This window comes from Sinocyclocheilus grahami, unplaced genomic scaffold, assembly GCF_001515645.1.
Source record: "Sinocyclocheilus grahami isolate Dianchi unplaced genomic scaffold, SAMN03320097.WGS_v1.1 scaffold335.1, whole genome shotgun sequence".
Taxonomy (NCBI): domain Eukaryota; kingdom Metazoa; phylum Chordata; class Actinopteri; order Cypriniformes; family Cyprinidae; genus Sinocyclocheilus; species Sinocyclocheilus grahami.
The window spans coordinates 512378-539626 of record NW_015505514.1 but is presented as its reverse complement, the minus strand read 5'-3'; the positions used below and the strand labels follow the sequence as shown (position 1 = coordinate 539626).

The 27249-nt window shown below is 38.1% G+C and overlaps 1 protein-coding gene across 1 annotated transcript in view; it reads right to left on the bottom strand.

The window, feature by feature from the left end:
• Positions 1-27249, bottom strand: part of LOC107602772 (WD repeat-containing protein 18-like) — a 90301-nt gene that overhangs the window by 26511 nt on the left and 36541 nt on the right. Inside the window, exon 6 of the mRNA XM_016295348.1 lies at positions 25388-25512. Coding sequence (XP_016150834.1) covers positions 25388-25512 — 125 coding nt within the window. The remainder of the gene's footprint in view (positions 1-25387; positions 25513-27249) is intronic.

Here is a 27249-nt window from a genome sequence, read left to right as displayed (position 1 = left end):
GGTAATAATTCGTCTTAGTATAATTGGTATAACTCGTCTCTGTTACATATGGTAACCCTCGTTCCCTGATCGAGGGACTATACCTGATAGTATAGGGGTCCCTATACTAAACGCCACAGCTGCTGAACTGCATTACAAGTCCATGGGGCGCAGATGTTGACAAGCCCAGCGTGCCACAACCAAATGCACCTCTCCTCCTCGTAACCTTCCAATGCCCAAGACTTATGACCTCACTCTACAATATCCGGAAGAGCCGCCATATAAGGCAGAAGTCACCTCCAGCCGTAGCCTTTTCTCATTTTGAGAAAAACAAGAAAAATGACAGTTGAGAAGTCCTGGATGTAATGTTGGGGAAGTGTTTGTTTCCACAAGTGGGGAAAGAACACTATGGAGACCACATCCTACCCGAAGGGGAGGTAACATGTGGAGATACATCATATGAACTCACTAAAAGGGAGTACTAGATAGGAAAGATTTCTGTGGTGGGCTCCGCATAAGTGGAGAACAACCAAGCACAGAAACAAGTGACAGAGTGACTGCCTGTCTAGGGAAACACTGAATCCTATTCAGAACAGAGCAGTGGACCAATACACATATGGGGCTGCTAAAGGGAGCCACAACATATGGAGCACTAATCCATTATGAGAGTTCACTCGAGGGATAATATCTCATAATGGATTCTTGTAGCGAGTTCCTCTGCTAAACTCAGCAGGAATGGGCCAAAATACCAGCAACCGTGTGTGAAAACCTTGTGAAGACTTACAGAAAATGTTTGACCTCTGTCATTGCCAACAAAGGGTATATTATAACAAAGTATTGAGATGAAATTTTGTTATTGACCAAATACTTATTTTCCACCTTAATTTGCAAATAAATTCTTTAAAAATCCTACAATGTGATTTTCTGGATTTTTTTTCTCATTTTGTCTCTCATAGTTGAGGTATACCTATGATGAAAATTACAGGCCTCTCTCATCTTTTTAAGTGGGAGAACTTGCACAATTGGTGGCTGACTAAATACTTTTTTTCCCCACTGTATGTAAGCTATGCTTGAGTGATGAAAGGGTAGTCCAGGGTTCATAAAAAGGAACTGAACTGGACTCAATAAGCGCAACCACCTCAAAGAGGGGAAGGCGCTAAATGCAAGCTCTACACCCTACCAGCCACCTGAGTTTAAGAGCTAGTGCTCAAAACTCTAGATTAAACTGGTTCGCAGATTGTAGAATATGACAAATGTATTAGGTGTAGCCCAACCTGCAACTCAGGCTGTTGCGGGGCCTCAGCAGTTTTCGCAGGGGGCTATCCCCGGTGATGAACAGATGGAGGCTGCTGTTTTGGGGGAGCAGGGGTAGAAACTGACCCATGCGAAGGCAGGCTTCTGTTTCTTAACCGTGGAGAATTGTTGCACAAATTCTTCAACGGTGTCGCTAAGAGATCAACCTGAGAAATGATGGCGTCGAGAAAGCGCACTTCCTCAGCATCCTGCATCTCTACCAGGTTAAGCCACAGGTGGCGCTCCTGGACCACTAATGTGGACATCACTCTCCCCCAGAGCCTGCGCCATGACCTTCATAGCCCGGAGGGCATAGTCAGTTGCCGAATGCAGTCCCTGCATGCTCCGGGTTGGGACCACCCTTGTGCAGACCCTGGCCTGAACACCTGCAGGACAGCCATGGTATGCTTGTCCAGAAGCAGTATAAGCTCTCACCACAAGGGACGTGGTAACTTGTATGCTCCGGACGGCCCCTCCAAAATGCAACGCAATCACTCTCTCCACCCCGGTGACCCCTGTGTATTCCCTCGCTGGACCGCTGTCAAGGGTGGTGAGAGCGGAGGAACCAGTGTATCGTGTTATGGCAGAAAGGTGCCTTCCACGATTTCATCAGCTCCTCATGCATTTACGTGAAGAAAGGAGCGGAGTGTGGCTGAGTTTCACACTCAGTCTCCAAGAATCAATTATTCAAGCGAAAACGCTCAGGGCAGTTTGAAAGAATCCACTCAAGCCTTTTGCTCTCTGCCATCTCAGTGTGAGGCTCAGACCAACGCGCAGCACCCAGAAGTGCCGGTTTAGTGAAGTCATCCGCTTCTGATCGGTCAGACCGGCCCACCTATACTACGATAGACAATTCATCCTGATTGTGAGCCCCGAATGAGAGATCGAACCGCAACCAGAAGGACACAGATGGAAAGGCGTGTTGTAAACACACACAAATCCATCCATAAAACTATTTTAGAGAAATTGCTCTTTTAAGAGGAAATTTGCTCTAAATATCACCATTGAAGCACCCAGGGGTACTCTCACTACACTTATCTGTGTATGGGCAAAGTAGAAACTGCTGCTTGTGCCATAGATCCAACGACAAGGAAACTGAGAGATGAATGCAGTGCTGCACTTCCCAAAGAGATGCTGCATCGGCTCCAAAGAACAGAACGAGTGAGCAAATGCCATGCTGGCCTATTTATACGCGGATGTTCGGGGCGTGACCTTTGTACATTTGACTGAATTGCCTAGCAACTTTTATGATGGCTGTTGTTGTTTATTAAATCCTATTATTCAATAAATAATATTTTATACAAATAATAGTAGCATTTAATAATAGTATTTAGCATTGGGAAACGGTGTGTGTGGGTGTGTTTGTGATGGTGATTTTAGTTAAATTTTTCCGCCATTAGATAGGAATAGGCAACAAGAGACTGTTTTTATGAGTAAGATCTTGTAGACGCAGTCAACAAATGCACTGAGCAGCGCTGTCATCGGAAATCACCCTTAACAGATGAAAGGATAGTACGACAGAGATATTGCTTTCCTCAGCTGACACTCAAACTAATGTTTTATGCTGAATATGAGATTGAGCTGAAGAATGAATGTTGTATCAGATGCAGGTAATCACACTCACTCAGTCCATCTCTCTCTCATAATACTCAACTCCACATAATACAATAAGCAGTGGTGTGCACAGAGCATCCAAAGAACACCATACCTACTGTGAAGCATGGGGGTGGAAACATCATGCTTTGGGGCTGTTTTTCTGCAAAGGGACCAGGACGACTGATCTGTGTAAACGAAAGAATGAATGGGGCCATGTATCGTGAGATTTTGAGTGAAAACCTCCTTCCATCAGCAAGGGCATTGAAGATGAAATGTGGCTGGGTCTTTCAGCATGACAATGATCCCAAACACACCGCCCGGGCAACGAAGGAGTGGCTTCGTAAGAAGCATTTCAAGGTCCTGGAGTGGCCTAGCCAGTCTCCAGATCTCAACCCCATAGAAAATCTTTGGAGGGAGTTGAAAATCTGTGTTGCCCAGCGACAGCCCCAAAACATTACTGCTCTTGAGGAATGGGCCAAAATACCAGCAACCGTGTGTGAAAACCTTGTGAAGACTTACAGAAAATGTTTGACCTCTGTCATTGCCAACAAAGGGTATATTATAACAAAGTATTGAGATGAAATTTTGTTATTGACCAAATACTTATTTTCCACCTTAATTTGCAAATAAATTCTTTAAAAATCCTACAATGTGATTTTCTGGATTTTTTTTCTCATTTTGTCTCTCATAGTTGAGGTATACCTATGATGAAAATTACAGGCCTCTCTCATCTTTTTAAGTGGGAGAACTTGCACAATTGGTGGCTGACTAAATACTTTTTTTCCCCACTGTATGTAAGCTATGCTTGAGTGATGAAAGGGTAGTCCAGGGTTCATAAAAAGGAACTGAACTGGACTCAATAAGCGCAACCACCTCAAAGAGGGGAAGGCGCTAAATGCAAGCTCTACACCCTACCAGCCACCTGAGTTTAAGAGCTAGTGCTCAAAACTCTAGATTAAACTGGTTCGCAGATTGTAGAATATGACAAATGTATTAGGTGTAGCCCAACCTGCAACTCAGGCTGTTGCGGGGCCTCAGCAGTTTTCGCAGGGGGCTATCCCCGGTGATGAACAGATGGAGGCTGCTGTTTTGGGGGAGCAGGGGTAGAAACTGACCCATGCGAAGGCAGGCTTCTGTTTCTTAACCGTGGAGAATTGTTGCACAAATTCTTCAACGGTGTCGCTAAGAGATCAACCTGAGAAATGATGGCGTCGAGAAAGCGCACTTCCTCAGCATCCTGCATCTCTACCAGGTTAAGCCACAGGTGGCGCTCCTGGACCACTAATGTGGACATCACTCTCCCCCAGAGCCTGCGCCATGACCTTCATAGCCCGGAGGGCATAGTCAGTTGCCGAATGCAGTCCCTGCATGCTCCGGGTTGGGACCACCCTTGTGCAGACCCTGGCCTGAACACCTGCAGGACAGCCATGGTATGCTTGTCCAGAAGCAGTATAAGCTCTCACCACAAGGGACGTGGTAACTTGTATGCTCCGGACGGCCCCTCCAAAATGCAACGCAATCACTCTCTCCACCCCGGTGACCCCTGTGTATTCCCTCGCTGGACCGCTGTCAAGGGTGGTGAGAGCGGAGGAACCAGTGTATCGTGTTATGGCAGAAAGGTGCCTTCCACGATTTCATCAGCTCCTCATGCATTTACGTGAAGAAAGGAGCGGAGTGTGGCTGAGTTTCACACTCAGTCTCCAAGAATCAATTATTCAAGCGAAAACGCTCAGGGCAGTTTGAAAGAATCCACTCAAGCCTTTTGCTCTCTGCCATCTCAGTGTGAGGCTCAGACCAACGCGCAGCACCCAGAAGTGCCGGTTTAGTGAAGTCATCCGCTTCTGATCGGTCAGACCGGCCCACCTATACTACGATAGACAATTCATCCTGATTGTGAGCCCCGAATGAGAGATCGAACCGCAACCAGAAGGACACAGATGGAAAGGCGTGTTGTAAACACACACAAATCCATCCATAAAACTATTTTAGAGAAATTGCTCTTTTAAGAGGAAATTTGCTCTAAATATCACCATTGAAGCACCCAGGGGTACTCTCACTACACTTATCTGTGTATGGGCAAAGTAGAAACTGCTGCTTGTGCCATAGATCCAACGACAAGGAAACTGAGAGATGAATGCAGTGCTGCACTTCCCAAAGAGATGCTGCATCGGCTCCAAAGAACAGAACGAGTGAGCAAATGCCATGCTGGCCTATTTATACGCGGATGTTCGGGGCGTGACCTTTGTACATTTGACTGAATTGCCTAGCAACTTTTATGATGGCTGTTGTTGTTTATTAAATCCTATTATTCAATAAATAATATTTTATACAAATAATAGTAGCATTTAATAATAGTATTTAGCATTGGGAAACGGTGTGTGTGGGTGTGTTTGTGATGGTGATTTTAGTTAAATTTTTCCGCCATTAGATAGGAATAGGCAACAAGAGACTGTTTTTATGAGTAAGATCTTGTAGACGCAGTCAACAAATGCACTGAGCAGCGCTGTCATCGGAAATCACCCTTAACAGATGAAAGGATAGTACGACAGAGATATTGCTTTCCTCAGCTGACACTCAAACTAATGTTTTATGCTGAATATGAGATTGAGCTGAAGAATGAATGTTGTATCAGATGCAGGTAATCACACTCACTCAGTCCATCTCTCTCTCATAATACTCAACTCCACATAATACAATAAGCAGTGGTGTGCACAGAGGGCCTCAAGCCCCTGCCGACCGCGATTTCTACTGAGGGGGACCCCACCCAGACAGCGATTTCTACTGTGCCCTCTTAAACGGCATTTCTGCCCTGCCCCTCCGGAGGTCAGTGCATTAGCTTTTAATACAGTAATACAATAAGATTTTAATGAAGCAACTCAATGTTCCTTCGTTACTTGTTCTAAAGTGACGTTTTTGAATTAGTAACAGAGGCTTGGGCTCAGCTGTTAAACTGAGATTTAAATCTGTGGCGGAAGGAAGTAGTTCTGGAAAAAAGAGGGTTTTTAAAGACACTCCATTGTTATCTCTTTTTTTATTAAACACTTGAGCCATCGAACTGTTGTATAAACGCAATTTCACATGAGTAGCCATGCAACATGGCTGTAAATCAGCATGGTGTGATTAACTGCAGCACTCATGCCTACGGTTGAATCTGATATACAGCCATATCGCACCACTACTCATGTGATATTGCTCATATATACACATGTATGTGTGTGTGTGTGTGTGTATGTATGTAATAGTATGTAATGTAATAGTATATATATATATATATATATATATATATATATATATATATATATAAATTGTATCTTAATGTGTATAGTGATAGAATATATATATATATATATATATATATATATATATATATATATATATATATAAATACTGAAAATCTGAAAAAAATCTGAAATTGTAATGGCAAAATTTAAGCTAGATTGTAATTGACAAATATATATGTTTGTATGTGTGTGTGTGTGTGTGTGTGTATAAACACTGATTAATTGCATGATGTCTCACATGACTAATCATACTAATCACACATCAATCATTTGATTCATTAAAAACTGTGTGCATTAAATGTGTACATTTTAACAGGATTTTTTTCTCCATAATTCACTTCAACTAAAAAAAATTGTACCCATAAAATTAGAAATAGAAAATGGAAGCATTTTCACTTGTGGACCCCACTGTATGGAAAACAAATTACATCAGTTAATGTCAACCCATAACAATAATCAAAATCAAAGAATTTAATAATCAAAAGACACTGGGGTGCTTATAACTTTATGAATGATGGCCTTCAAACTGAATGAAAATCTATGAATGCAGATTCCACGTCAGTCTGCTAATAAGTAAATAATGAATGAATGCAATGAATTTCACTAGCCTACAGAAATTCCTCAGAAGGTATGCTATGAAGAAATTAGTTTGCTCAGCAGTCATCTCAAGTTTAATAATGACAAATATTTCCAATCAAGAAAATCCCCTTTGAAAGCCCCCTGTGAAAACGTTTGGAGTATTTTGAACGAACTGAAATGCAGTGAAGCTCCACGATTGTTTGGTTTTTCAGGCTTTCAGGAACACACAAGAATGTTTTGTTCAGATGGGATTTGGGAAATGACTGATTCCCGTCACATTTTAATTATTCATTTGTTAGAGACTTTGATTTATATTTAGTCCACTTCCGGGTTTGCATCGCTTGAATGTTTGAGTAATCAAAAGGGGAAACTGTGATAACCTCCAAAAGCATTTGCAAAATGTAAAATTCACAGATACTTAACCACAGACAACAAAATGAAGATTACAGTATGTGTGTGTCTGGCACATTAATGCACCGAAAGTCATGATCTAAAGATGAAATGAATGACTTTCAGCCTGAGATTTTGCTGGCAAGTTCAATTAACACTGGATTAATATTTTAAAATAACAATACTAGAGATGAAAAAGATTGTTTGGTGCATCCCACATCTTGTGTCACGCTGTATTATGTTCAATGGCACTCTTCTGGATCGGGAGTATGCGGGAGGCATAACATGAATGCTAATTAGGGTTTTAAGACCTCCTGCAGTAAAATTAAAAAATGTCTGCAGGTGGATTTACAACACTCAAACATGGAAATGGTGAAGGAAGTCCCCATATCATATATTTCCTTGGCACAACTCCAGTTTGCTTGCTGAAATTCATCAAAAATATTTTATTTGACCACCACTATAGAGAAACATCAAAGCCGTCACAACTGAGCGGTACTTACAAGGATAGTTCACCCAAAAATGTAAATTCAGTCATCATTTTCTCACCCTCCGTTGACTATAATAGTTTGGTCTCTGTTGTTAATTTTAACCTCTAATATTACTTTAATGTACAAAATAAAAGGGGTTCCCTGTATAATATAATACAGCATTAATTGGGAGAGATATTTTCCCTTAAGAAACCCAAACTATTGGCTATAGGTATTGATCTGTTAATACCTATAGCCAATAGTTTGGATTTCTTAAGGGAGTGCTGGTGTATACCTAAATACAACAAATTTTGAAGAATATACAGTACTACTTGCTCTTTCCATGCAATTAAAATGAACATGGACTAAAGTTTTTACATTTTAAAAGAGATATTGGTTTATTGTATCTGCAAAAATGTCAACAATTCTGTGTTTTTCTGTCAATATGGGGTGCTGTGTGTACATTAATGAGGAAAAAAAATTAACTTAAATGATTTTAGCAAATGGCTGCAATATAACAAAGAGTGAAAAATTTAAGGGGGTCTGAATACTTTCCGTACCCACTGTAGAATTTTTAATTTATTAGATTTTTTTTAATTTATTAGATTTATTTTTTTTATTTAAAGGGGTCATATGATGCTATTTTAAAGATAATTATTTTGTGTATTTGGTGTAAGAGAATATGTTGACATGCATAATTGTTAAAAAAACACTTTTTTTTTTTCAAATACTGTACATTATTGTAGGTCCTCTATGCCCCGCCTCTCTCAAACACGTCGTTTTCAACAAAGCCCCCTCCTTTGACAAGCACAGTCTGCTCTGATTGGCCAGCTGACCCAGTGCATTGTGATTGGCCGAACACCACAAGCACGCGTCGGAAATGTAACGCCCCTTACCATAATCGTGAGCGTCAGCTTTCAAAGTAAATACCAAGACAGTTAATAATGTCGTTAGTTTTACCATCAGTTCAAGCCCGAAAGGGCAACAGAGTCGCGTGACAGACACAGTGATGATGCAGTACACAAGCCGCGGTTAAGACAGCTGACGTGCTATGATTTCTGACAGACAGTTCACTCTCCTGTGATGTGACCCTGTTCCCCTCACGCACACACACACACACACACAACGCGTTACTCTGTGCTGCGCAAAACTCCGCATTTGAACAGTCAATAGCAAATACTTAAACTAATAACAAAACATACCTGCAGTCGCTGATTCAGAAGCACCAGATTGTCATAGCAAAGTCGGAATTTACTAAAAATCTGAAAATTTGAAATAGCCTTTGTGCACAGCCAGCCTTGTACTCTTCTAGGATCAAAAAACTGTCGTCCATAAAATGTGTTGCACAAATTCGAACATCTGGGTTGTGCTGTTCTGTTGTAAATAAATCTTAACCAATGATTCCTAATTGCATCTACTTCTGGAAGGCCAAATAAAGTTATTTTGCTTTTGCACTGAAACACAGCATCTCCCTGACATGGCTGCATCAACACTACTGCTGTTCTTGAAACCACGCCTTCTTTCTTTGCATACACATTTGGGCGGCATTATGCTAATATTTCCACATAGTGACGTAGACATGTGGGGGTGTGTTAGAATGCGCCATTTTAGGTAGGCGTGGTTGACTCTTAACTTTTATAAAGAATATCTCTTTGGATTTGAGACTTTAGTCTTTGCAACTTTACAGCTCTTCTTTATGCACCAATAGCTTGTAACACTCCAAAGAGAAAGGATAACTTGAAATCGCATTATATGACCCCTTTAATTTAACAATAATGTTTTCATGCATTTTTCATAATACAAATACCCAAATACTGTATGAAAAGCTCCATAATATCATAAGTAAAGCAAAATGCGGCATACCAAGCAGCACTGCAGCAGGGCTCTGAACATGTGAACGGCCACAGCCCCATTTATGAAGCATTTTGTGAATTACACACACCACTGAAGACATGATGGCAACGTCTGCTGATGGCCTTGTAATAATGCATTGCATTATGTTACTAGCCATTCAGCCATGCAGTCTGTTCAGTCTCATCTGCTCAAATACTCTCTCGTAAGAAGAGAATGCCTTGTAAGAAAAACACCTGGAAGCAGGTTGGTTGAACAAAGTGTGACGAGGCATCATGGGAGTAATGCCAATATGCCATAAATGTCTGTCTCAGAGAAAGTATCAGACAGGAAGTGACTTTAAAGGCTGCCATTCAGTGAAACGAGAGAGAAATATACCACTGCTACAAAATCAGAAACATTTTTATAACATTTTAAACCTCATTAAATGCCAGCCGGTGAAGAGTATGCAACCTCCACAAAACTGCTAGATTTGAAGAATCAAGATAAATGTGCCAATTTCAGTTTTTTTGTGGTTGTTTTTGTTCACTGACAAGGGAGTTGAATAATGCATCCACATCAAGAGGAATCTCAAGTGGAACAAAAAGAATGTTTTGTTTGTGTGTGTGGTAGAGGGATGGATGAGAGACAGAGAAAATGAAAGATCAGCACAGATATGCACATCTAAGTAATATGCTTCGATCAGTCTAATGCAAAGGTTGTTTTTGTTGTGCTAATAAATGCAATCTGCTAAGTGAAAAAGTATTTGAAAAACAAATAGCTAATGAATAATCATGAACTCAGAAAAAAAGTAGAAAGAAATCAGCTCTGTTCCAAATAAGAATACACACTTAACACAAATTTTGGGCAAGTTGGTTCTTAATTATTTAATCTTAGTTCATTTCAATATTTACTCATTCTAAAATCAAGCTCATCTTTTAAAGCGATAGTTCACCCAAAAATGAAAATTCTGTCATCATTTACTCACCATCAAGTTGGTCCAAACCTGTATGAGTTTAATTTGTGGCACACAAAAGACCAAACAGTTTCTGGTCCCCATTGTCTTCCATAGTATTTTTTTTTCTCCATACAATGGAAGTCAATAGGGACCAGCAGCTACATTCTTCAAAATATCATCTTTTGTATTCAGCAGAAGAAAGAAACTCCCACAGGTTTGGAACAACTTGAGTAAGTGTGTGAGTAAATGACCATTTAAGTCGTGGCCTAATGGTTAGAGAGTCGGACTCATAACCCAAAGGTTGCGGGTTCGAGTCTCGTACCGGCAGGGATTGTAGGTGGGGGGAGTGAATGTACAGCGCTCTCTCCCACCTTCAATACCATGACTGAGGTGCCCTTGAGCAAGGCACCGAACCCCCAACTGCTCCCCGGGCGCCGCAGCATAAATGGCTGCCCACTGCTCCGGGTGTGTGTTCACGGTGTGTGTGAGCACTTTGGATGGGTTAAATGCAGAGCACTAATTCCAAGTATGGGTGACCATACTTGGCCACATGTCACATCACTTTAACTTTCACCATTTTCATTTTTGGGTGAAATATGCCTTTAACATTTGTTAATGCACTCTGAACTAACAAAAACAATGAACTGTGAGTTTTTAACAAAAAATAACAAATAAATGTATATTTATATTATTCATTGTTAGTTTTTCTTAGCTAATGTATTAACTAATGCTAACAAATGAGACCTTACCATAAAGTGTTACCATAAAATAATTTATTTGACCTAAAATGTATGTGCTATACATCAGTATCATATTATCAGCTTAGCAACATGCTAACACTAAACTCCACTGAGCAGCATAATTAGTTTCAAACCGCTCACTTAATTTCTTTGTCAGTTAGATGCCTAGTTAAAAGGCAGATCACTAGGTTTTGCAGCAATAAACACTCCCGAATTAAACTCCACTGAGTCATGAAATGTAGTTTGTGTGCTGCGTACTTAGGCGAAAGTATTATTCCTTGTTGTGGGCAATCAGGGCCGGCTAATTATCTCCCACTCAATCATGGCAATTGATTCACGGGATACTGGCTCCACTCCTAGAATTACACTAATGGTGCAGGCTACTCCGACACGCGGTCATAAATCGTGTGTGCCGGCTTCTTAGGTCACATAACGCCGCGGGTGGGAGTGACGAGGAGAGGCGCAAAGAGGTGGATAACAAGCACACTCTGCCAGCACACTGCAGAGACTCCTGGCATGATGACACCCCGGAGGGAATGGGGCGGAATGGATGTAAAATTTGTTGCTGTAATTCTGCCAAATGTCCAAGAGGCTTCCTTCCCAAAGGCTTTGAGCTTTTTCTTTAATCCTGCTTTGGGACCCAACCTGATTTGAATGGTACTTTTCAAACAGCATTTCCGTTACTACAGCAGGCCTTTCACACGACTCCAGTTTAACATCTCACAATGGAAAAACTGAATATTCTTCATAAATTGGTAGTTTTCATGGTAGAAGTAGGTAAATAGCACAAATAGCACAAAGGGAATGACAAAAAGCCTATTGATGCACAAGGATGATCAGAAGAAATGGACAGCACCTGAGTTAAATATATGAGTGTCACAGCAATATTTCAGTTTTTCTTTTTTAATAAATCTGCAAAAATGTCAACAATTCTGTGTTTTTCTGTCAATATGGGGTGCTGTGTGTACATTGAGGGGAAAAAAATTAACTTAAATGATTTTAGCAAATGGCTGCAATATAACAAAGAGTGAAAAATTTAAGGGGGTCTGAATACTTTCCGTACCCACTGTATATTTAAAATATCATCTATAATTATATTTCTACAATTTGTTTGAATGGCTCTGCTCCAAATCATTAGAATTTAATAACTTTTATTGTACATTCTGATCACACTGCAAAAAAAAGTGATGCTCTTCATCAGTATTTTTGTCTTGTTTCCCAGTGTAAACATCTGAAAATTCTTAAATCAAGGTACATTTACTTGAGAAGCAAAATGGCATAAGACAGGAAGTCTTGTTTTCTGTGAAACTGATCAAAATACAGTACATGATTAACACAAGAATAAATATCTTCCAATGGGCTCAGAAAAATCAACTTAATTCAAAGGGAAAACAAGTTTTCACTCCCCACTGAGAGATGTTTGTTTTTGTTTTAAGCATAAACCCAATTTTGTTAAATTTTTCAGAAACAAGACTTGCCTCTCAAGTAAATCTTGATTTAAGGATATTCACATGTTTGTACTAGAAAACAAGACAAAAATACTGAGGAAGATTTTTTCAGTGCATTTAACATTTAATGCCATGACTATGAAATTAAGACTTTCTGCTTTTATTTAAGACCTACTTAAGGCCTTAATTTGGACTGCGATCACATGAGACATGATATATTTCAATTATTTGAACTTATGTTAATGCATCAACTGAAAGCAGCATAAACTAAAAGATCTAGGTTCATCAAAATGAAGATTGATTAAAACAGAGTAATTTATATTGTTAATCAAGTCCTAGAATCCACAGCTGACAATTATAGCTGCACAACCAGATTTTAAGTTTAAGGGGGCAATTACTTTTTCCACATGGGTGATAGGTGTTGGACAACTTTGCTTGTTTACATAAAAAAGAAAAATATATATATATATATATATATATATATATATATATATATATATATATAAACACTGTATGTGTTGCCTTTGTTTCATGTTGTATTTCATCTGAATACCTGAAAGAAATCAGGATGGGGGCCAATACATTTTCAAAGCACTGTATTCTTTTACGGCCAACTGCATCAAAATGGCAGGTGCTTGAATAATTCTTTGCACTAATCTGGTCTATCATAGACAACTGTTCAACATATATTTAAGACATGCATCACCAGGTCAGGGAACATGAAGTCAATTTGAGGCCGCGTCTAATAAAATCTGAAAAGTACATCCCATGTGATAATCCAGTGCCAGTCAGACGCCCAGAGAGCAGGAGACGGGATGGGAATGGAGCAGTTTTGACATCTCCATTTGCTTTTCAGCCATCTGAGTGTTCTCTAAACCCTCTTTTCTTTCAGAGTGCTCTTGTCTTTAGGTCAGATGGGATTAAGAGATTAGATGAGTAGTAGTTAATTGCCAGGCTGTGTAATTAACCAGGGGTCAACAAACCTGAGCTCTTCTGCATGACACAATGACTTCTGAATCTGAACCAAGCGGCAACCGCCCGCTCTCTCGTGAAGCCAACAAGGAAGTGACTTAAACTGTAATTCATCAACTGGCCGCTTGCAAAAGCAAAATATCTTTAAACAAAAATATGCCAAATTTGTACAAAAACTTCTGTACTTAACCAATGTTTCATAATTAATGATTCTAATTCTAAAATTTACCTGACCTAAAAATTTACCAAAATGTTGATGCTTCGTGAAAATAAATAGTACGATAATAATTGGTAGTACCACAGAATTACAGAAGAACCATAAAAAATGTAAGTGAAACAAATTTTTTGTTACATTGTGTAAGGGAAACAGGTCAATTTAGCTCAAAGGGAATAGTTTATGTTTTAATAGGGAATTTGGACAGAATCACTGTTTTACGGCTGATCACCGAGTCGGCCAGCGATTCATTGAACGAGCCGTATAACATCAACTTTGCAATGGATATTAAAATCCAAAATATAGTGAAAACACTATTAATTAGCACAGTAACAAGATCGGCAGTTTAAGACATTAACTTGTAAGCACAAAACACAAGATAATTCTCTTTTCAATATGAATAAGACTTTATTGGATAAATCAAAGACAATATAAACTAATCTAATACATAAACACACGCACTCACACATTCATACAAGTTGCAGGAAGAGAGGACGTGAGGAAAGAATGAGTTTAAGAGAATGAAAATGTGAAATCCCAAGTTTACAGCAATATGTGCAATTGCCTACACCTGAACAACCATCAATCACTTCATTAACCCTCAAATTGAGTTCCTCAATGAGGTTAATTTATATTAAATGCACCAGTTCAGCTAGAATCTGGAGGTACTTGCAATGCCTGTGTAAGGGGTTCCCTTTATTGTCGTCTTTGCAGAAAAGGGGGTTTCCCGAGGTTGCTGATTGGCTGGAAGTTCAGTAGTCGTTGAAGTGACGTCTTGGGAAGTCAGTGGTTGGGCGTTGGCTGAAGATGTGGAGTTGTGGCAGTTTTGAGGCAGTCACAGACTCGAGGTGACCTTGGAGACATGGCGTTGCAGCAAAACTTAACTCAGAACACGAAACTCTCAACGGAAAAGAAAATAAATTAAAGTAGAAGAATAGAAGTAACGAGACTAGATGGGTTTTCTCCTCATGGTTTTAGAGGAGCTACTGGCATGTAAGCCAGAGCACACTCAAAGAGCGCTAAAAAGCAGCGTCAAAACGCGGTGGCAAAAAGGCAAAGAAAAACCTAAAAGCATGACTAAAGGCTAGAAGCGATGACTTGAAGCATAGCTTGATGGTGTCCTGAGTATTTAAACCAGTCTGTTGGACACATCCCAAATGGTGCCTTGACCAATTAGATATTGTCTTTGCTCGGGGTGTTGTATATTTCTCCTCCCAATACATAAATCAACATGTCATCTCATCAGTCACATGATCCGAATTTTCCCGCTCTTGCGGAGTATAATTTTGGACATGATTTCTATAACACGGACATGATACATTTGACAAAGAATTGATTGGAAGAAACGTTTCAAGCAAGAAGATTCAAACACACACATACTAAACATGAATATGAACCCTTAAGCTATTCAATAGTTATTAAAAAGACATGCACAATAAGTGATTAGAACATGATAGTCAAATGTGTGGGTTACATACATGATATGGAGTTAAGCAATGGACTGATATTCGTTTATAAGTCTTTTTTGAGTTCATTTGGGTGCATCTACATCTGTAAAAGACAGTTTCTGTGTCATTCTGTGAACATAAAGACATGTTCTGTGAAGACCAGAGGTTAAAAGGTCTCATAAGGAATCTCAGTCTGGTCTTTGTCTTCTAGGTGGTGGAAACCACCCAACGCAGTTTCTACTAATGATTTTCCTCATGTGATGGTCATGATATGCTGTGTCTTTGACCATTAATCTTGGTTACTTGCACCAAATTTGACAATCTCCTTCCTGAGTTGTTCTTTTGTGTTAATGTTGCAAGCTATTCTGTGAAAGAGTTGGTTGGTTAGGCTTGCTTCAGACTCGTGGCGCCAGGATCTGATTTACGAACATCCTGTTGCCTTGGGCCTGTCTGTGGAATTCGGCTCTTTGGGTTGTTCAACACCAATCTGATCAAATCATAAAATGTCTGATTCGCTCTGATACCCTACAATTGTGTAATCAAAGACAAAAAGGGGTTGAAACGTTTTCAATGTTTTTGGAAGAATCCTCTTATGCTCACTAAGACTGCATTTATTTGCATAACTGATTTATATTTGAATATATTCTAAAATGTAATTTATTCCTTTGATGGTAAAGCTGATCATTACTCCAGTCTTCTGTGTCAAATGATCCTTCAGAAATCATTCTGATATGCTGATTTGCTGCTCAAGAAACATTTCTGATTAGTATCAACTTTGAAAACAGTTGTGCTTAACATTATATAGTAGAAAAGAGTTGTGCTTTTAATATGTTTAAAGATGCAGTCCATAAGTTTTGCCTCTTTGTCGCCATCTCTGTTTGAAAACCTGCAATTGCAGCTATTTGCGGAATTATCTTCATTGCGAGGGTTGTGCACCGGCACGGCTGCAGCGTGGATGAATCTAATGTGTGGCTGACAGTCACCACACCGGTGTGGATTTTGCACTTTGTATTCACAGCTACATCTTGAAAGTATGACACAAATAAGAGTTTTCACTGGAGAATGTCATCTGAACAAGTAAGTAACAACTGCCACTTTTGTTCTGATCAACTGAGGAAAAAACATTACAATAAATTGCGCTATCAATGGTGATTAAACCTAACGATCAGTTAGCTCATATCACATCAACCCGTGCCAATTATTATTATTGTTATACTGTGTTTTCAAATTGTTGACGTCAATAACATCAGCATTGCGTGAGTGCATGTATTTAGTGCAGCATCCTCACGTGCAATATAGTTTTAAGACTTTCAGTTTTATGGACATCGCCATATTTTGATTTTACTATGGTTACTGGTAAGGAATACAGGCTTGACTCCCGTTGCACATTCATACAGACAGTATTCTAAATACAACTGTAAGCAGCTGTGTGGACGGGACATTTCGAGACTCACACCTGTAAAGAAAATTCGGTAGTCAATCCCAAAAATTGACAGTGTGAACGTAGCCTATGTTTACAGACGTGACGTAATGACGCAGCGCCATGCTTGAATTTCCCGCGAAAACCTACCCATACCACTCAAATTAGAAAACTTTATTACAAGCTTACCGTTGTGAATCGAGCTAAAGTAAGGTGATAGTTTTGAACACTGGCTGGTTATATACTTGCTCAAAAATGGATTTTGGATCATTTTTAAATAAAAAAAGTTACGGACTGCAGCTTTAATATTTTTGTTAAAACTGTGACACTTTTTCCAGAATTCTTTGACGAAGAGAATTTATATTTGAAATTTTTGTAATATTATAAGTCTCACTGTCACATGTGATTTATTTATTGCATCCTTGCTGAATTAAAGTATTATTTTCTGCAAACAAGCAAACGTAAAAATCTCAGACCCCAAATTTTTGAATTTTAGTGTACATGGAGGAAAAACAGATGGTGGATGGACGTGGCAGAGAAATAAGTGTACTACCCGAGTTCTCCAAAGCATGAACACACTACATACTTCAATTAAAGTCATTAAGTTTCATGTGCTAGGATTGCCGTGTCAAGTTGTTTGACAGATTGCCTGCGCTGTTTAATGAGGTTGAAACCAATTTATCAGCAGGACACTACATTTTGCTGTAATATTCTCATCTGTAAGTGATATAAATTCAAAGTAATATGTTTTCCATTATGCAAAACAGCACAACTTAACAGCAAGTGAGCAATTAAATGGCGTAGCCTTCAAATACTTGAAATAAAAACTCACTGAAGCCACTAACCTGGCAAATCCAGTAAGTACTCGACCTGGTAGCTTGTAATCACAACATTGTTTCAGGACAGACTTATAAAAAAAACCTGTGCATTCTTACTCTTATGAATTGTGTAAGGTCAGCCAATCAGGGTCTCCCCAGAGAGTACTGAGCAATATCCATAAGACATTCAGTTAACACACTGTGTGTAGCAGCCCAAAACTCCTTGTCACAAGTCGCATCAAACAACCAGGGCCAGTTGATTCTGCTGCAGTAACTTTTGCCACAGAACGTTCCCATTAACTTATTACAGAGAAAATCCCCATGGAGAAACCTGAGATAAGTGCCTTGCTCAAGGGCACAACAGTGAGCCTCATGGCTCGCTCCTTGCTGGTATCGAACCAGGAGCCCTTTTCAATTCCCTCCTGCACCTTAACCACTACAACATCCCACCCTCACAAGGTAAGGTCAAGAATAAAGGTTTTTTTTTAAATCCTGCATTACAAACTGTATCTTTGTCTAGGGCTGGACGATAGGCATTATCATAAAGATGGCAATGTATTTTGTCGTTAACAAGGATAAGCTTTGGACATTTTAATCACTATGGATTTATCTAACAGCCAATCACACAGCAGATGTCACAACAGTCAGTCAAGTGCATGTGGCTAATAAATCTGCATGTTCTGCGTGTCTCTGTGTGAATGAGTGGTGTCGTTTCATCTACTACACAAACTCAAACACGTGATGCTCACAGTGTTTTCAGCATCTGCTGAATCACATGTGCACTTTATCTCCAGAGCTGCTCTGAGAGTCACTTCACCAGCTTTACACGGTTTCATTTGAAAAAAACTACCATCAAACAAACTGAAACTCAAAGATCTTCACGACAAACCGACAAAATAACAGTTTGGTTTAACTTGAAGAAATTATGACAAATATATTACTACTGTATACTAAAATGTACTTCTAAATATAATCATAACATTACTATTATTTTTAAGAAACAAAGATATTTTTATCCATGTTTTAATTTTTACAGTTTTGTTGTGCAGCAACATATTTGACAAAAAATTTAATGTTTTGATGTAAATTAATTGTTATATTTTAGTTACAATATATAAACTGGTAAAGTTTAATGTGCAACATGTGAAAAGCATTTCTTTCCCCATTTATTGTAAATGAATAATGATAAATATATGATATGGAAAGAAATATCATGATAATATTTTTGGCCATATGACTCAGCCCTATCTTTGTCAATTTCTGAACTTCCTTAAGAGGGACTTAATATTAGGCTACACAAAGCAAACTGAACAATTATGCCCTTCAGCCTTCTGAACACGAAATGTCTGTAAACTACACTTCAGTTCTAGCAGTTTTGGCTGAGGCATTTGTTTGGGTCACTCTCTTTTCGCTCTGTCTGGCTTTAATGAAGACAGATAAAAGGAGGAGTGGGGGTATCAGCAGCGTCTGGGGATGAGGCGTGAAACTGGGTTTAATTGCCTCCATGATCAAGAGCCTTGAGGAGAGAATCGTTGCCTCTTGTCCAGCTACAATGAGTACACAGGACCCACTTCACTCGGAGAAGCAGTTGACATGCTTGCACCCTGTCCTGGGGTGCGTTTCCCAAAAGCAAATATAGTCTCAAGTTCCGTTGTTACCAATAGAGTTCAAATGGAACTTGCGACCATAGTTAGCTAAGCATGCTTTTGGGAAATGCACCCCTGGTCGGCAACAGACCCAAGAGAGTGGATTTCTGTCACAACCTCAAGTAAAGAGAGCCATGACATGAAAGACTAAAGAAAATGCAATTTATGGTCAGCTGCAACAGAAGTTTCAAAATCAAGCATAAATTACTAGAGCTAAACCGATAACTGGTTTAACCCACTTTTTTTTTTTTTTTATTAACACTTGTTTTCTTACACGTAATTCCTTTTTTAATGTTTTTACTGATACTAACACTTCTCTAGTCTTACATTGATTCACACTAAAATTTCAATTTGGTCCTTAAATTCTAGCTTTACCTCTAAATGGTGCCATCTAAAGTCTCAAATTCAAACACATTTGTAGAGATAGATGACAATCGTTTGACCTTTTTTAACCACTGTTATGACTTTCCTGTGTAACCGATTATCAGTTCTTATATACTGGGTTTACCCATGAATGGTGCCATCTAAAAAAAAGTGCTTTAAATTAATTCACGTTAGTAGAGGTAGACAATAATCAGCTTGTCTAACTGTTACTGATGTTAACATTTTCACAATCTTTTTATCAGTTCTTAAATATCAAGTTTACCCATAACAGTGTTACACAAAAACAGTGTTTCAAATTCATGCACAATAGTAGAAATAGACAACAACAGGGCTGACCATTATTTTTTTACTGATATTAACACTTTTTTTGCATGTTATCGGTTCTTAAATTTTGGGTTCTACAATAAATTGTGTCATTTAAAACAGTGTTTCAAATTCATACACATTAGTAAAGACTAAAGAGAGACCAATATTACTTGCTGATATTAACAGTTTTCATGCACAATAGTAGAGATAGTAGGGTTGTGCCGATAGATGATAGTATCGTGTATTGACGATAGTCAGAGATATCGACGATAGCAGATGTCTTTGTCGATAGTCAAGACGATATTAGGCTCATTCTCTTTCAGCGCGAGCGCGAAGGTGCGGAGCGCAACGGAGGATTTGGTTTACAAACTAAAGTAAAAGACCGCTTCTTAAACCAGAGAACATGTTGGTATTCTTGTGGGAAAAAAACATGCAAGTCCCGTCAGCGACAGCCAGTTTAGTTTTACTTTTCTTTTTGTTTTCGTTTTGAAAAGCTTGTTATCTTTGCTTTACCTCGCGTTATGCTATGGAGGGCTTTCCTTATTTATTTTATTATTATTATTATTATTATTATTATTATTTATTTGATTCCTCTGTGTTTGTTAAACATTCTGTAATTTATTAGTCGGTATACAGCATGTGATGTATCCGCCATGCCTCGTCTTACTCGTTTTTGTTAATAAAGGTTATGTAAGCTAGTTTGTCATTGTAGCCTACTTTTTTATTGTTGTTGTGCTTTTTAATTAGGAATAACAATAAATCCATCTTTTGTTTTAGTCTTAAAAAGTGAAAGTTGTATAAGCAAAACAGACAATTATCTTTTCTTGTAAAACGTGACACCAAGGCAAGATCGCAAATCTGAAAGTGAAACCGCACGAAAAGAGTAATTCCTGTTCACAAAATTTAAATCACAAATAATACTGATGAAAAAGAACGGGTTGAATGTTGAACACATTCGTTACCATATAACTATAAACTATGATAAAAGTTCATCAGCATGCATTGATTAATCAAAAATTGCGACCAAATTATGTGCTCGTGGGACCAACTGAGAAAATTGGTCGCAAAAGAGCGACCAGTGGGAAGAATGAGTCTAGAGCCCTGATATATGTGCAATATTTTAACCGAGCCCTCACTAACTGAGTTTAATGCCACAGTTATGTTAGAACGCATCTCATTCTTGTTTCCGTGGCAGTGCGTCGGGCTCATCATGGGGCGCGCAGTCCGGAGCGCTGTATGACTGATGTATCTGTTTAATTAAAATTTACTCCAAATATATGAACTTACCTGTTTTAAATACTTTATATTTAACGTATTCGTTTATGTCCAATATTTAGTGTTAAACTGTTGGTCTTTAAAATAAATCTACTTTTGATTTTCACCGTTGACTGATTTTGCAGACCTTTTAGACTGATAACTTCCGTGCGTTGATGCGGCAAACTTGTCACAGGACGCGCGGTCCTAATAGCGATGTATGACTGTTGTATTCGAATATATATGAACTAGCAGTTTTAAATATTTTTGTATTTAACATGTTAGTTTATCAGTATGTTTGAAAGTTTATTATTTAGATTCGCGGTGCTTCCATAGGCTCCCTCTCTCGCACGCGTGCGTGCGTTTAAAACACCAAATAGTTATGAAATAGCCTATGACAAGTACAGAGAGTCTCTCTCTTGCCCCCACCCACCCATGCACGATAATATCGTCTATCGGCGATCTCACGGACTGGCGATATGACGATTTGAAAAATGACCATATCGCCCAACACTAATTATTATTATTATTATTATTATTATTATTATTATTATTATTATTATTATTATTATTATTATTATTATTATTATTTATTTGATTCCTCTGTGTTTGTTAAACATTCTGTAATTTATTAGTCGGTATACAGCATGTGATGTATCCGCCATGCCTCGTCTTACTCGTTTTTGTTAATAAAGGTTATGTAAGCTAGTTTGTCATTGTAGCCTACTTTTTTATTGTTGTTGTGCTTTTTAATTAGGAATAACAATAAATCCATCTTTTGTTTTAGTCTTAAAAAGTGAAAGTTGTATAAGCAAAACAGACAATTATCTTTTCTTGTAAAACGTGACACCAAGGCAAGATCGCAAATCTGAAAGTGAAACCGCACGAAAAGAGTAATTCCTGTTCACAAAATTTAAATCACAAATAATACTGATGAAAAAGAACGGGTTGAATGTTGAACACATTCGTTACCATATAACTATAAACTATGATAAAAGTTCATCAGCATGCATTGATTAATCAAAAATTGCGACCAAATTATGTGCTCGTGGGACCAACTGAGAAAATTGGTCGCAAAAGAGCGACCAGTGGGAAGAATGAGTCTAGAGCCCTGATATATGTGCAATATTTTAACCGAGCCCTCACTAACTGAGTTTAATGCCACAGTTATGTTAGAACGCATCTCATTCTTGTTTCCGTGGCAGTGCGTCGGGCTCATCATGGGGCGCGCAGTCCGGAGCGCTGTATGACTGATGTATCTGTTTAATTAAAATTTACTCCAAATATATGAACTTACCTGTTTTAAATACTTTATATTTAACGTATTCGTTTATGTCCAATATTTAGTGTTAAACTGTTGGTCTTTAAAATAAATCTACTTTTGATTTTCACCGTTGACTGATTTTGCAGACCTTTTAGACTGATAACTTCCGTGCGTTGATGCGGCAAACTTGTCACAGGACGCGCGGTCCTAATAGCGATGTATGACTGTTGTATTCGAATATATATGAACTAGCAGTTTTAAATATTTTTGTATTTAACATGTTAGTTTATCAGTATGTTTGAAAGTTTATTATTTAGATTCGCGGTGCTTCCATAGGCTCCCTCTCTCGCACGCGTGCGTGCGTTTAAAACACCAAATAGTTATGAAATAGCCTATGACAAGTACAGAGAGTCTCTCTCTTGCCCCCACCCACCCATGCACGATAATATCGTCTATCGGCGATCTCACGGACTGGCGATATGACGATTTGAAAAATGACCATATCGCCCAACACTAAGAGATAGGCAATGATCGGACATACCATTATTTTACCGATATTAACACTTTTTCACATAAACTGTTATCAGTTCTTAAATATCAGGTTAACCGATAAATGGTGCCATCTGGTAAAGTTGGGTGCACCTTTTGCAATTGTTGCTTGTCAAGACAGTAAGACATGATCCCAGTGAGATGTACACATATATGTAGAAATAGGCTGATTTCACAGTTCATCTTATCCCAATTGGACATGTTACTTACATAAGACAAATAGCTAGATTGGACTGGTTGTTGGACAACTACTTGATCGGCCTATCATGGCCCATCCCTAGTAAGGATTTGGGTAGATTGCACAAAACCTTTGAACCACCATGAGATCGTTTATTTCTCAGAAAATGCAATTCCAATAACACAAAATTCTAAGAATCAGGGAGTCAGTCTGACACATAGCGCATTGGTTATTAACTAAAACCTTTAAACCTCTCAGAACTGTATACAACGGGGTAATTTAGCCTCCCTTGATCTGAGAACATAGGGATCAAAATCTGCTTCAACCCCACAGCCCCACTCACTCGCTTGCCCTCTTTTTCTCACCCTCGTTTTCTCTAAGTTGAGAGCACAGATAATGAACTAGAGGCTAAGGGTTATCACAATAATTTGGTGCTAATTTGCTCAATTCTAGAACCCTCAAAGGCCTTTAAAAAGCTATAGCCTGCTCAAAGGGACCTGACATTTGTGGTCTTTTAGCCCCCTAATTGACCACCAGGGCAACAATACTGAGAATGAAACTAATTCATCAGCTTGATTTTTCAGATTGCAATAACGTTTGCCCTTCGCCTCCACATTTGACAAATTACCTCAGAGTTTTCCAGCAATAGATTTTTTTTTCTTCAACCAAAATAATTTATCAAGTAAAGAAAAGCATAGAGCATGAAGCAATTGTGTTGAGAAACAGCTCAATAGCAATACTGAAAATAATACAACGTGTTGAGAAGTGGTGGATGTGCAATGCAATCTGGCAATGTGAGTTTCTCTAGAGTGCGCTGGAATGAAATTAATGGAAAAATTCTTTCATCCTCCTGCCCGTAACCCAGGACGACCAAAGCTCATCTGTATGTTGAAAGAGTGAAGCGAGCTAATTAGTGATTTCACCTCACGGGAGAAAAATGAGAGAGAATTCAGTAGTCCATCAGAACTGCCAATGTCTTCACACTGACTCATTTAATGGCTGAAGGATATTTGGAGTACTGAAGGAGTTATTAATAAAGTATCAGGAATGCAGATTCACAGGTTTTCAGTTGTTTAGTCAAAAATAAAATTTTAAGTAAAATATAAAAAATTAAAGACTACATGAAACAGCATCTGCAACCAATTTTAGTTTCATAAAATGGTTTCTAGTGAAACCAGATATGCAACAACTTAAAAAAAATTGTAGAAAAGGACTTTTTTTTCTTTTTCTATTTTTAACTAAATTATATACCCATGTACAATACTATTATTTTTTATAGCAGCTGTTTCGCCAGTTCCCAATTGTTGGGGTCTTAAAATCTTCAATATAACATGAGCATAAGATATAAGCATAAGTCATTTGTTTATTCAAAAAATATTTTAAATGTAAATAAAAAAAATAATGCATACAGTGATTGCACCTGTTCTGTGATTCATTTCTTGTTCTGAATTTAAAAAAAAATATTGTGACATTTTTGGGGCATAAGGTCAAGACTGTCAGAATGATACAACTGTCTTGATATAATAATGAAGAAAAAAAGACTAATTAAAGAGATTAAAAATTGCATAATATTTTATTATATGTTAGAAACAAATATGCATTGAAGCAGTTTATATACATATAAAACCATGTTTTGTGGTGCCTTTTTTATTATCTTGGACTGTTTTATATGTCATTGACCTATTATTAAATATAGCCAAAATAACTATTTGGCATTAACCAAATTTTAGCTGAAAAGAAAAGTCTTCTCAGGGGAAAAACGTGTTTTTTATTTGGAAGTAATAATGCCCACTGATGAACTGTGCACAGTAAGACCAGGGACAAGAAAAAGAAAGCTAACAGGGAAAAACAGTGATTTCATGTTGACTATAAAATTGCTTAAATTGGTTACTCAAGTGTCCTAGAACTTTTCCATATTCCATTTTTGCACTGTTCCCATAATTGACAGAAAGAAGAGAGAGAAAAATCTAACCCAGGGAACCCAAACAGGAAAATGAGGTTGTTTTGTGTTCCTTGGAGGGTGAACTACTGTCAAACTAGAGCGGCGCTGACAGAATGTATTCACGGATCAGAACCAAAACAGAGCACGCTGTGTCACTATCACTGCAGAATCTCATCATTCCTGTGCTACTGCCAGCCAGTCACGGCCAAGAACAAGAGATCAGACACCTAAACTAAAAAGGACGCAGGTGTCTAATGGCACGTCAGCTACAAGCAGTCTGGTCAAGCTGCCAGAGAGGAAGGAATATTCAGCGAGACTGGCTGAGCACTGAAGGATGCTGGGATACTTGAGGGGTGATTGTACATAGAGCAGATCTAGAATGTAGACAAGGGAATCATGCAGAGAGAAAGAAAGAGCTTGATGCTTACCCTTGTGGTTGATGGACCATATGCACTGCTTGCTCTGAACATCCCACATCCTGACAGTCTCGTCGTTGGAGCCGGACAGCAGGAGGGTCCCGTCCATAGACACAGACAAACATGTCACCAGATTTCTGTCCAGGAGGAGAGAGACTGTTATAGTGGAGAGTGTAGGTGCAGATATATACAGGTTTATCTGCTCTACAAACTAACAAGTCTGCCTATATAATGCTGTATATTGTGTATAAAAAATTTATAAAATCATGGTGTAGGGTTTAGCATACATGCTCCAGACATGTTGAGCTATGGTGCTAATGTGGGAGGAGGAGGATTCTTCAAGAAAGAATCCTTTACTTTAAGAAAATGTGATGTTTTTTTTCAAGATTCTCTGATGAACAGAAAGGTGTGTCGCGATCACTGCAGAATCAAATAAAAGAACAGCATTTATTTGAAACAGCAATCTTTTGTCAAATAAATGTCTGAATAAAATTATTCAATTTTAATCATTAATATGTATATATATATATATATATATATATATATATATATATATTCATGTAAATATCTAAACAGACAGCACTGGAAAAAATTAAGAGACCACTGCAAAATGATCAGTTTCTCTGGTTTTTCTATTTATAGGTATGTGTTTGAGTAAAACACATTTGTTTTATTCTATAAACTACTGAAAACATTTCTCCTAAATTACAAATCAACATATTGTCATTTAGAGCAATTATTTGCAGAAAATGACAGCTGGTCAAAATAACAAAAACGATGCAGTGTTTTCAGACCTCAAATCATGCAAAGAAAACAAGTTCGTATTCATTTTATAAACAATACGATACTAATGTTTTAACTTAGGAAGAGTTCAGAAATCTGTATTTGGTGGAATATCCCTGATTTTCAATCACAGCGTTCATGTGTCTTGGCATGCTCTCCACCAGCCTTTCACCTTGCTGTTGGGTGACTTTTTGTCACTCCTGACTAGGGCTGGGTATCGATTCAGATGTTCCAATTAGATTCGATTTCAATTTTCAAGCCCTCAATTCGATTCGATATTCGATTTCAATTCTCGATTCGATTTGACTATATGAATGAATATAGATTTAATACAAATCCTATATTTATAAAAAATTAACAGTGAACATAAGATTACAAATGGTTAATTAATAGGAAATTAAGAGCCACAAACCTGTATATTAAACACTTTTTATTTTAAGTACACTTGGGTACAATAAAACAAAACCCAACTCTATATTTCAAATGCATACAATGAATAGACAGAAATTCGATGCAAGATGAAAAACTGATGCTGAAAATTGGACAAGTCAGAACAGTCGCATGCCTTGATCAAACAGGATCAGGTTATTTTATGTTTAAGACAAAACAAACATAAAATCTCACAGCATTAGCTGTAACATGGAGGCTGCAAGCCTATGAACGGTGTAGGAAATCTAATACTGGCTTTTGGGTAATAGTTCACCCAAAAATAAAAATGTATGCATGTATGAATTTCTTTTCATCTGTTGAACACAAAAGAAGATATTTTGAAGAATATGGATAACCAAACTGTTTTGGTCCCCATTGACTTCCATATATTTTTCTCTATACTATGGAAGTCAATAGGGCCCATCGACTGTTTGGCATATAATTTTAGGAGCACCTTCTAATCAATAATCCAAAATGTTATCAAAAAGTAGCCTTCCCATTACGAGGTGATATTTGACTCCTCTAAATTTATTAAAAGTATGTCATTTTTTGTCAAATTCTTTAAACAAATTATATTTTATAAGCTTTTTAAACATTTTAATTAAAACCACAGAATAAGAACAAGTAGAATAAGAAATATAAGTTACCAATCAAATTAAATC